Source organism: Pongo abelii, chromosome 5 (assembly GCF_028885655.2).
Source record: "Pongo abelii isolate AG06213 chromosome 5, NHGRI_mPonAbe1-v2.0_pri, whole genome shotgun sequence".
Classification (NCBI taxonomy): domain Eukaryota; kingdom Metazoa; phylum Chordata; class Mammalia; order Primates; family Hominidae; genus Pongo; species Pongo abelii.
Window position 1 is genome coordinate 36,205,665 of NC_071990.2, and position 12,622 is coordinate 36,218,286.

The window sequence follows — 12,622 nt, forward strand, 5'->3', positions numbered from 1 at the left end:
CTGAGACCCTGTCTCAAAAAAACAAAAAAGTAAAACATATAAAGTATCTAAGATTTTCCCATGTGAAGAAAGTCACAAAACCTTACTATGAATGAAACATTTAAGAAGACAATAAATGTAGAGACAGTTCATGTTTCTGGATAAGAAGAATGAATACTATAAAGATATAAATTCTCAGGTGATTTCATATTTTTAATACAACTCTAATGATTATTTCAATAAGATTTGTTTTTGTGGGGTGGGGACCTGACAAGATTCAAAAGTTGGTTTGGAAGAATAAATTGGTGAGAATGACTTAGCAAATTTTGAAATAGAACACTGATGACATAGGACTTCTTAACCAAATGTTAAAGTGTATTATACAGCAATAGTAATAAAAATAGTGTGATGGCTAGGCGCGGTGGCTCACATCTGTAATCCCAGCATTTTGGGAGGCTAAGGTGGGCAGATCACCTGAGGTCAGGAGTTCGAGACCAGCCTGGGCAACATGGTGAAACCTCGTTTCTACTAAAAATACAAAAATAAGCCAGGTGTGGTGGCGCACGCCTGTAAGCCCAGCTACTCAGGAGGCTGAGGCAGGACAATCATGTGAACCTGGGAGGCGGAGGTTGCAGTGAGCTGATCGTGCCACTGCACTCCAGACTGGGCGACAAAGTGAGACTCTGTCTCAAAAAACAAAAACAAAAACAAAAAACACTGTGATACTGAAGCTATACAGGAAAATGAAATCCACAACTAAGCTAGAAATACACTTTAGTTTTCATAAGAATATAATATTTCATGAAAATAACATATCAGTAGGGGAAAGAAGGCTTATTCAATAGATGGTTGGATGGTGCTATGATTTGCATGTGTGGCTTCCAAAATCCATGTTGCAACTTAATCCACATTGTGGTGGTATTAAGAGGTTAGGCCTTTGGGGAGTGATTAAGTCATAAGGGCTCTGCCCTTGTGAATGGATTAGTGCCTTATAAAAGGGCTGGAGGGCTAGCATAAGCCCTTTTGTCCTTCCACCTTCTGCCATGTGGGGATGCTGCTGAGAGAAGATGGAAGAAGCCCTCAGCAGACACTGAAACTGCCAGGACCTTGATTCTGGACTTCTTGCATTCAGAACTGTGAGAAATAAATTTCTATTATTTACAAATTACCCAGTCTCAGATATTTTGTTATAGTAGCACTAATGAACTTAGATAGATGGCATATAGCCCAAAATAGTTAGCTATATAGATAAAAAATAAAGATTAAGCTGAGTGCAGTGGCTCATGCCTGTAATCCCAGCACTTTGGGAGGCTGGGGCGGGTAGATCATGAGGTCAGGAATTCGAGACCAGCCTGGCCAACATAGTGAAACCCTGTCTCTACTAAAAATACAAAAATTAGCCAGGTGTGGTGGCGGGCGCCTGTAGTCCCAGCTACCTGGGAGGCTGAGGCAGGAGAATCACTTGAACTCAGGAGGCAGAGGTTGCAGTGAGCTGAGACCATGCCATTGCACTCCAGCCTGGGTGACAAATGAGACTGTCTCAAAAATAAAAAAAAAAATAAAGATTACCCTTCAATACCTGTACACTGAAATACATTCTATTTACATTAAAGAGTATAACATATAAAAAATAAAAACAAAAATCTAGAAAATGTGTCTTATTTACCTTCTAAGAGGGAATGACTTTCTAAATAAAAAGTAAATATAAATAATAAGAAAAGGAAATATTAATAGATATGACTAAATATGTAAAAACAAATATGTTGAGTATCAAAATTATAAATTAAAAATAGAGAAACTCAGGAGGCAGAGGTTGCAGTGAGCTGAGACCATGCCATTGCACTCCAGCCTGGGTGACAGAATGAGACTGTCTCAAAAATAAAAAAAAAAATAAAGATTACCCTTCAATACCTGTACACTGAAATACATTCTATTTACATTAAAGAGTATAACATATAAAAAATAAAAACAAAAATCTAGAAAATGTGTCTTATTTACCTTCTAAGAGGGAATGACTTTCTAAATAAAAAGTAAATATAAATAATAAGAAAAGGAAATATTAATAGATATGACTAAATATGTAAAAACAAATATGTTGAGTATCAAAATTATAAATTAAAAATAGAGAAACTTCCATTTATAGTAAAAGCAGACTGCATAATTCAAACCAATTAGTCATTACTAATTATTAACTACTAGTTAACTAGTTGTTTTTTATTAACTACCAGTTAACTAGTTGTGTGTGTTTTTTTTTTTTTTTTTTTTTTTAGAGTCTCACTCTGTCGCCCAGGCTGGAGTGCAGTGGCGCGATCTCGGCTCACTGCAACCTCTGCCTCCTGGGTTCAAGCGATTCTCCTGCCTCAGCCTCCCAAGTAGCTGGGACTACAGGCGCGTGCCACCACGCCTGGCTAATTTTTTTGTATTTTTAGTAGAGATGGGGTTTCACCAGGATGGTCTCGATCTCCTGACCTAGTGATTCGCCTGCCTTGGCCTCCCAAAGTGCTGGGATTACAGGCATAAGCCATCGCACCCGGCTGTTGTACGGTCTTAACTGTTTCAGATATGGTGTCTCATTTCATCAACTAGGCTTTGTTTAATAATGATTTCTAGTCATTAGATAATATTAGAAAATACTTTAGTGCCCATCTGTTTTAATTTCCCTTTTTTTTTTTTTTTTTTTTTGGAAACCTTTAACCTACACAGGTACTGATTTGAAAATGCTAAAGTGGGCCCAGGTCTCAGTATTTTTTTTTTTTTAGACAGAGTCTCACTCTGTCGCCCAGGCTGGAGTGCAGTGGCGTGATCTCAGCTCACTGCAACCTCTGCCTCCCAGGTTCAAGCAATTCTGCCTCAGCCTCCCAAGCAGCTGGGACTACAGGCACCCGCCACCATGCCTGGCTAATTTTTGTAGTTCTAGTAGAGATGGGGTTTCACCATGTTGGCTAGGATGGTCTTGAACTCCTGACCTCATGATCTACCTGCCTCGGCCTCCCAAAGTGCTAGGATTACAGGCATGAGCCACTGCACTCAGCCAGGTCTCAGTATTAATAAAAGGCTGAAAATTCAGACTTATATATTATTCTCCTTTGCATTTGGTCAGGTTGAGTAAACCTCATACTACAATGTAAAGGTAATAAAGCTGAGGTATTAGACAAGATTATAGATCTGAATCTCTGCTAGTTCATTAGTTTTATTATTCATCTCAAGAGTGGGTGGGGTGGGGAGGAATTCTAAAGGTATAGCTAGGGGAGACATTTAGAATATTTAGCAACTGGTAATAGACACTAACCAAGAATGCTGTAGAAGGATCCTTGAGGTCTGTGCTGGGTTGGGCAAACCCTCTCTTCAGTTAGGGAAATTTCCTGAATGGAACCCTGATGCCATGACAGTGAGGGCACTTGGCTGCTCAGATCCACTGCTATTTACCAAGCGGTAAGGGTGCATTTCAACATCCCAGATTCTGGTACAGCCATACTAAATACCTTTCCTGGACATCATTCGTCTATCTGATCAGGTATCCTGACTCCCAGCCCCCAGCCACCCCTCACCCATCCCCCCACTGCCCTCAATCCCTTCCCCCAAGCTCATGCTTTGTCTGTTTGTCTGACCTTTTCTGTTTCTGAGTAGGTTTCCCGTATCACTGTCTCAGATTCATCGATGCTTAACTCGGAGGAGCCTATGAACTTCCTTGACAAGGCAAACAGCACGGCATCGTGAACGCTGAGGAACAGCTGGGTCTTGGTGATGCCAGCATCAAAGAAATCATTCCTCTCAAATGCCCTGACTATGGAAGCTACAAACCAAACCCAGAACACACACAATGTCAGATACTTGGGGAGCAGAGGACCCAGGGTGCAAAACAGCCTTCTCATAGGGTGAAGGATACTCACAGTGACACCCTGCAATGAGTATCAAAATGTTGGCGTTTTGAAAGGCATTGCATATCTGTGGGGGGAGAGAAAATCAGTATCAGAAGGCTTTATACTTGCTAGGAAAGGCCTTCTAATTAGCTAAGTTTTTGTTTTGTTTTGTTTTGTTTTTTTGTGACAGAGTCTCACTCTCACCCAGATGGAGTGCAGTGGCGCGATCTTGGCTCACTGCAACCTTCGCCTCCCAGGTTCAAGTGATTTGTCCTCCTCAGCCTCCCAAGTAGCTGAGACTACAGGCACACACCACCATGCCCGGCTAATTTTTGTATTTTTAGTAGAGACAGGGTTTCACCATATTGGCCAGGCTGGTCTCGAACTCCTGACTTTGTGATCTGCCTACCTTAACCTCTCAAAATGCTGGGATTACAGGCGTAAGCCACTGCGCCCAGCCAATTAGCTGAGTTTTAAAACCCCTTTGGCCCTTCACTTGTCTGGGCGTATATGTACCTTGCATCCCAATTCAGCTCTACAAACATTTGATGAGTGGAGTTCTCTATGCCAGAAAACATCTACAGTGCTGGGAATGCAAAAGAGAATCAGACCGTATCATGTGAGGGTGGGGAGCAGGAGGGAGAGCTGCCCATAGTCTCAAGGGGATAAACAGTATACATCAAGGCAGGACGTCTGCAGGAGGAAAGCCCTAGCATAGAGACAGGCACAGGTGTGATGCAAACACTGTGGAGAGTCATCTCAAACAACCATATTTTGGCATGATGGCCTAGTGTTTGCATGAGACCCCCCTTGCCCCTGGAGTTTACTGAGCAGAGGAAGCAAGATGTGGCTCAGAAATGCTCCAGTGATGCAGTGGGGAACGGAATTCAGAAACCCTGAGGGTCACATTCAGAACTGCCCTGCAAAGTTGCATTTGATTTTAGTAAAACATCAGATGTTTACTATCAGATAAGTAAACATCAGCTACTGTCCTCAAGTTTACTTCAGCCAATATATACACTGTGGGGCAATAAATCTTGAAGTTTACTTCAAAGCAAATCAATATCGACTTTAATATTTAAGACTGAGTAGACACCAACCCTGAGCACTAAGTTAAAGTGTCAAAAGAAACAAACTCTGCTTCTTTCACTACCAAGAGGAAATGAAGTCATTCTTGATCATATGGCAAATCACAAAGTCATTTGGCAAAGGGCCACAACAGACTCTAAATGACAAGTGCTGGAAAAGGAAAGTCCCATGAATTAGGAAGAAGTTTAATCTGAGTGGTTGTCTCCAGTAAGAATGGACTGATGGGTAGGCCAGGTGCGGTGGCTCTTGCCTGTAATCCCAGCACTTTGGGAGGCTGAGGCAAGCGGATCACGAGGTCAGGAGTTCGAGACCAGCCTGGCCAATATGGTGAAACCCCGTCTCTACTAAAAATACAAAAATTATGCGGGTGTGGTGGTGTGCGCCTGTAGTCCCAGCTACTCAGGAGACTGAGGCAGAAGAATCACTTGAACCCGGGAGGTGGAGATTGCAGTGAGCCGAGATCATGCCACTGCATTCCAGCCTGGATGATGCAGTGAGATGCTGTCTCAAAAAAAAAAAAAAAAAATGGACTGATGGATTTTTCTTAGGTTCCAGTTTTCAATTATAAAGTAAATAGAATGATTTCTTCCAATAAGGAGGCAGTATACACAACAATTACAAAGGAAATGAAGAAACCTGTATTTTTAGAGTGCAAAAGTACACCATGAATCTCTGAAGGCTGAAAGTCAAAGGCGTCTGACATTGTCTCCATGTTGGGGATGGAACAGAAAGTCATCAACATTGGCCAGGTGTGGGTGGGTGCTGCCAAGGACCAGAACATATGGTGCCTCTACAAAAAGAGGAGGAGCAAGGGAGACAATGGCACAACTATACCATGGAACAGAGAGAAAGTATGATATAAAGTCAGATACTTAAAGTTTCAATGCTGGACAGGCCACTTATGAGCTGTGAGCCTCAGACTCTTAGGGGAAAGTATGGCCTGTCTCTCAAGGCAGTTGTGAAAATTACATGAGATAGTGTATATACATGTGCCCAGCTCAGTCTGGCACGTAGTAAACACTCAGCAACGTGGGCTGAATAAAATCTAAAGTAACAACTACAGCCCAAGACCAGGAGGGGAGAACATAGCCCAGTAGAATAAGATGGAAAAGCCCAAATAACAACAGATTTTCAAAGTATAATTGAGTCAGAAAACAGTGTTGAAAAATAAAAGGATATCATGGACAGGAAAGCTCTTAATCTCTTCCAAACCTCTCATTTTGTAGATTAGGAAACGGAGACCCAGTTCAATTTAGTAACTTGCCTCGGGTCAGAAGGACAGTGAGCCAAGACAGAGCATACATTCCAGACTGCAAACCAGAGTTCTTTCTGCTACGAAAAGCTTCCTTTTGCCCCAGACCAAAGAGAAGCTGGACTCACTTAAGAGGCAATCGCATTCCCTTAGGAGTAAGAAAATATGACAAAATAGGTTCTGAGGATGAAAGAAGGAAAACCATCCAAAGGCACAAATCTCAAAAGAGGCGCACAAATCTCAAAAGAAGCACTCAAACACCATGAGTGTTCAGGATGTTCAAACCTGAGCTATCACCAAGAGGGAGACAGAGTGCTGTCAACTGAGATAAGCTGGCTAAAAAGGAATATTATACTTATGAGGCATTAAACAATGACATCAATATGGTTAGCTGTGCACCTAAACTGTCTGTACTATATAAGAGGGAGAGAAAAGAGAACTGTCAGAGAAACCCAAGAGTAGAAAAGAAGTCAGGACCCAGGGGCACAGCTTTTGAAGGGAAAATCATCCCTGTCCTTTTCACCTGAAGATGTGTCAGTGAGGAAGGAAGTGGGGAAGACCCTGGCAGGTACTGGACAGCCAGCCCCAAGTTTGAGGTGTCATTTCATCCCAACCTCTTCAAACTGGAGTACAAGACAGCCCAGTGCCTTTTACAGTGCTGGCTCAGATCAGCTGAACTGTGGAGAATTCCTGGTGAGCTGCTTTTTTTCTGAAGCATTCAGACCTATTCCTTGAAGAGATTTGCAGCTGACTCCCAGGATGTTCTGGGAGTTACTGGGCGTGGCACAGAATGCTGTTTCAGTGAAGTTCAGAGTGTCCTGTTTTTCATTTCTTGAGAAATAATAATGTTTTATGCTTACCAAACCAACCGCAGCTCAATACATCAGAATTGGTTCATTTTAGGCTGGGCGTGGTGACTCACGCCTGTAATCCCAGAACTTTAGTAGGCCAAGGTGGGCGGATCACTTGAGGTTAGCAGTTTGAGACCAGCCTGGCCAACATGGTGAAAGCCCATCTCTACCAAAAATACAAAAATTAGCAGGGCGTGGTGACACATGCCTGTAGTTCCAGCTACTCAGGAGGCTGAGGCAGGAGAATCTCTTGAACCTGGGAGGCAGAGGTTGCAGTGAGCCAAGATTGTGCCACTGCACTCCAGCCTGGGTGACAGAGCGAGGCTCCGTCTCAAAAAAAAAAAAAAAAAAAAGAATTGGTTCATTCTCTTTTTATTTTGATTGACCTTATACTGCCTTCAGTGTCCAAGGTTCCGGTGGCCTAGCAGTCACATAGCAGCTGATCAGTGACTAACAGAATTCAATCAGGATCAGGGTGGGCTTGGGATGGTAGGAGGGGGATCAGAGCTCCTGCTAAGGCCTCCCCAGTACTTACCTGTCTTAATACAACTAACCCCCGTGAATCCACGTAGTGTACCATGGAGAAATCCAGGATGATGGTGTGGACACTGGGCAGTAGAGACACATCTGAGTAAGGGATGAGTGATCTCCTCCCCTGGCTTTCCGCCACATCAGGCAGTCCTGGTGAGCTGTTTATTGATGAGTTATTAGGAAGCCAAATTTTCTCCACCTCCTCATACTGTTGCCCTTGATTTTTCTGAGACACGGACGATACTGTGTATGGCACTTGGTCTTCAGATGTGGTTTGGCTTGTGTTCATGCTCTCAAAATGTGAGCAGTGAATCAGGTTAACGGAGGATGCGTCGGGATCCAGTTTATTTTCAAATCGCTCTGTGTAAAGAATCTGGGACAACAGAGTTAAGGGAGGGCTGTGGTAAGACACCAGCAAGGGCCGGAAGGACTTGCAATGATGCTGTTTCTTGTCTCTGCCAGCTCATGTCCCTCTCTCATGAAACTTCTCCCGAGAGTAGGTACTGTACATTTTTTACTTGGATATCTGTCACTTCAAGCTCACAACTGAAGCCACCACAGTCATCTTTCCTCATCTTCACCACCCACGACACCCCCCTCCCAACTTCTGATGTTCATCACTGTCCCAGTGAGCCAGACTTAAAACATCTTTTACTCCTTTTCCTCATCCTTGGGTCCTAGTTAGTCTCCAGTGCCTACTAATACTTTGTGTGAAGTATTTTTTTATCCATCAGTCCCTCGTCTCAGCACCCTCTTCCTTCATCAGTGCAACAGTCTCCTTTCAGACTTCCTTAAGACAAAAAGCACTTGAAGGCTGGGTGCGGTGGCTCATGCCTACAATTCTAGCACTTTGGAAGGTCGAAGCAGGTGGATCCCTTGAACTCAGCAGTTTGAAATCAGCCTGGGCAACATGGCAAAAACCTGTCTCTACAAAAAATACAAAAAAATAAAAAATAAATAAAAATAAAAATAGCTGGGCGTGTCAGTGAGCCTGTAGCCCCACCTACTGGGGAGGCTGAGGTGGGAGGATTGCTTGAGCCTGGGAGGTGAAGGTTGCAGTGAGCCAAGATTGCCCCAGTGTACACTCCAGCCTGGGTGACAGAGTGAGACCCTGTCGCGCCCCCTGCCCCCCCCAAAAAAGCTGGCACACGCCTATTGTCCCAGGTACTCAGGAGGCTGAGGTGAGAGGATCGCTTGAGGCTGGGAGGTTGAGGCTGCAGTGAGCTGTGACCACACAACCACACTCCAGATTGAGCAACAGAGGAAGACCTTATGTCCAAGAAAAAAAAAAAAAAAAAAATTACATGAGCAAGGCTCTTTACCACTGCTGTCAACCTCCTAAAGACCCAGACTGCCTGCTATAGCTTAAGGACAGTACCAAGGACCAGGAACACAATGATGTGCAGGATGCAAATGTGGACTCTGCATTTACAGGAACCAGACTCTACCTGGCAGTGTGCACACGTTCATTAAAGGGATAAGTAAGGCCAGGCATGGTGGCTCACACCTGTAATCCCAGAACTTTGGGAGGCTGAGGTGGGTGGATCATCTGAGGTCAGGAGTTCGAGACCAGCCTGAACAACATGGCGAAATTCCATCTCTACTAAAAATACAAAGTTAGCCAGGTGTGGTGGTGCATGCCTGTAATCCCAGCTACTTAGGAGGCTGAGGCAAGAGAATCGCTTGAACCCAGAAGGCAGACGTTGCAGTGAGTTGAAATTGTGCCATTGCACTCCAGCCTGGGCAACAAGAGCGAAACTCCATCTCAAAAAAAAAAAAAAAAAAAAAAAAAAAAAAAAGCTGGGGGGGTGGCTCACGCCTATAATTCTAGCACTGTGGGAGGTCGAGATGGGCAGATCACCTGAGGTTGGGAGTTCAAGACCAGCCTGACCAACATGGAGAAACCACGTCTCTACTAAAAATACAAAATTAGCTGGACGGGGTGGTAAATGCCTGTAATCCCAGCTATTCGGGAGGCTGAGGCAGGAAAATTGCTTGAACCCAGGAAGCAGAGTTTGTGGTGAGCCGAGGTCGCACCATCACACTCCAGCCTGGGTAACAAGAGCGAAACTCCGTCTCAAAATAAAAAGGATAAGTAAGAATATATATGGACGAGAACTATAAGGCACAAGGAATAATGAGAAGAATTCCTTTGCTAGAGTGGTGTAATTCTGGGTGATGTTTCTTTTTTTTTTTTTTTAAATGTTATTCTAACAATGTTGCTTGTGAAATAAATTTAAAAAATTTAAAGCTAAAAACAATATGAGGTAGTATATATTGTATAGCAGAAAAGAAAAGAAAAGTGGTGTGGATAGATGATAATGCTGCAGTTTGCAGTTCAAAGGAGAGAGCTGTTCCCAAGGCTTGAGGTCACTGGGGCCAGGCATTTGGGGAACAGGCCAGGGTTGGCCCAGTGGCAGGGAGATGCGAGCTCTAGGCAGAGGGAATTCTCTGAGAGCCACCTTTTTTTTTTTTTTTTTTTTTGAGATGGAGTTTCGCTCTTGTCGCCCAGGCTGGAGTGCAGTGGCACAGATTCTGGCTCACTGAACTTCTGCCTCCTGGGTTCGAGCGATTCTCCTGCCTCAGCCTCCCGAGTAGCTGGGATTACAGTCATGAGCCACTATGCCGGGCTAATTTTGTATTTTTAGTAGAGACAGGGTTTCACCACGTTGGCCAGGCTAGTTTTCGAACTCCTGACCCCAGGTGATCCGCCTGCCTCGGCCTCCCAAAGTTCTGGGATTACGGGCGTGAGCCACTGCGCCTGGCCATCCGAGATCCTTCTTTTCTCTCCTCCATCTACTCTACGTTCTTATCTTTCTTACAATTCCTTCATGTGTTATCTGCCTGATCTTACTTCCCAGGCTAAGCCTCTTATCCTAAGAACCACACATTTATTTCTACCTTGGTGTCTTTGTCCAAGCCTGTCCATGGACTGGGAATCCTCTTTTTTCCTACCTAACATCAATCCAAAATTCTCTCATAAATTTCCCAGCACAGGCCGATGCTACCATAAAGTTTTTCTGGCTTTTGAGCTCATGCCAATCTCCCCTTACTTGAAGTCTTAAGAGCTGTTAGAATCTAGCTGGCTGGGGTGGCTCACGCCTGTCTGTAATCCCAGCACTTTGGGAGGCTAAGGCAGGTGGATCACCTGAGGTCTTGAGTTCGAGACCAGCCTGACCAATATGATGAAACCCCAATCTCTACTAAAAATACAAAATTAGCCAGGTGTGGTGGTGCGTATCTGTAATCCCAGCTATTTGGGGCTGTTAGAATCTAAACATACAATTTAAAAGACAGCTATATGCTATATTGCATGATTCGCTATGCTATTTTGTCAATCTTAAGATATACCACTATTATGAAAGAAAAAAACAAGCCAGGTGTGGTGGCTCACCCCTGTAATCCCAGCACTTTGGGAGACTGAGACAGGTGGATTGCCTGAGGTCAGGAGTTTGAGACTAGCCTGGCCAACATGGTGAAACCCCTTCTCAGTAGCTCAGTAGAATCTGTGCTCCATTAGAATGTGTGGGAACAAGAGTGTATGCTCAGGGTTTTGCAAGCACCTGCATGGTGGGTGGAGGCATTTGTGTGTGTGCGTGTTGCGGGGGAGGATGTAAATCTTTGTGTATAGAGAGAGCTGCCCCTCCAGAGTGCGCGCTATAGACTAGGTGATTGCCAAAAGACCCAAAAGCTAGAAATGAGCAATCCTGCTCTGGGGGAAGGGACTACTTAGACCAAGTCCAGGTTGGAAATAATGAACACTTTGTAATTCTCATCAGCGAAAATAACCTCCAAATGCTGTAAAATTCCCATCTGAAATAGCAGCCTGTGCTCATCCTCCCCGCTCCTTTCCCCCATCTCCCATCATCATTTTCTTGGCCACAGGAAGATATCAGGAGACCCTGGCAGATCCTTGAGAAGCCCAGCAACCTTGACCCTGCCCTAGTTGGAATCAGAAAACAATCTTTAAGTCACTTATTTTCGGAAATCTAAAGCTAGGCAGCTAAGAGTCAGGGAAATAGGTGCAACTACAGAATTACAGTCTCAACAGGCAAACTGTACTCTGGTCACTGTTCATCCAGTAGAAGTCAGAACACTTCCCACCTACTTTCTTGTGAAAACCTGAACCTCAAGGGGGAAACTTGTGCCTTTTCTTTTTTCAGTCAAGCCTCCAAGGTGGCTTAATTTCTGAATTCTCCATGGTCCATCTGATTCTCCATGGTCCATCTAAAAGTCAAAATCCCTTAGCGGTTTTGATTTTTTTTTTAGGAAATGACTAGTGTACTTCTTTATAAAATATGGAGAAAAACATAGGAAAGAAAAGGCATTTCTAACCCTGGGCAGCGGCTCCAGATCATCACAGTTGCAGAAACACCTGCAAATCTTTTCTCCCTGTAGATTGGTGTCACTTGAATTAAACAAGCTGAAAATTTCTTCTTCTTTAAGAGGCACCCTTACCATATCAACCTGAAAGACATGAGAGGTCTCATCCAGAGGGAGAATGGTGGAACAGAAGGTGAAAGAGTGGGAGAGGGATGCCGGGGTGGGGGGGAGTGGGCAGGTCGAGAAAGGTGGGCCGGAGGGCAGATACCTCTTTTAATAGCTTATGCTTTAGGTAGTAAACATTTACAAATGTAATTGAGCTGCAGCACTGGAAGATTTTCACCCCAGGAATGGTGATGATCTGCAAGACAAAATGTGAAGTTGAGGGAAATTTCTCAGTTATTTTATGGAGTAAGAATAATATATCCTTAGAAGCTCCTAGAGAGTCTGTATTCTTCTTTTTTATTTTTTTATTTTTTTTGAGACAGAGTCTCACTCTGTTGCCCAGGCTGGAGTGCAATGGCGCAATCTTGGCTCACTGCAACCTCCGCCTCTCGGGTTCAAGTGATTCTCCTGCCTCAGCCTCTTGAGTAGCTGGGATTACAGGCACCTGCCATCACGCCCTGCTAATTTTTGTATTTTTAGTAGATACGGGGTTTCACCATGTTGCCCACACTGGTCTCAAATGCCTGGCCTCCCAAAGTGCTGGAATTACAGGTGTGAGCCAACGCACCCGG

General features: G+C 44.0%; 1 protein-coding gene across 4 annotated transcripts in view; it reads right to left on the reverse strand.

Annotated features, from left to right (window-relative positions):
- SLC26A8 (solute carrier family 26 member 8) overlaps window positions 1-12,622 on the reverse strand; it is an 82,891-nt gene that overhangs the window by 4,380 nt on the left and 65,889 nt on the right. For 2 of the 4 annotated variants that reach the window (XM_024248239.3, XM_054557424.2), the window contains 5 exons: window positions 12,154-12,246; window positions 11,898-12,029; window positions 7,567-7,935; window positions 3,870-3,924; window positions 3,588-3,772 (listed from right to left, as the gene is read on the reverse strand). In XM_024248239.3, coding sequence (XP_024104007.3) covers window positions 3,588-3,772; window positions 3,870-3,924; window positions 7,567-7,935; window positions 11,898-12,029; window positions 12,154-12,246 — 834 coding nt within the window. The remainder of the gene's footprint in view (window positions 1-3,587; window positions 3,773-3,869; window positions 3,925-7,566; window positions 7,936-11,897; window positions 12,030-12,153; window positions 12,247-12,622) is intronic. The other 2 variants (XM_054557422.2, XM_054557425.2) reach the window with 1 other exon arrangement.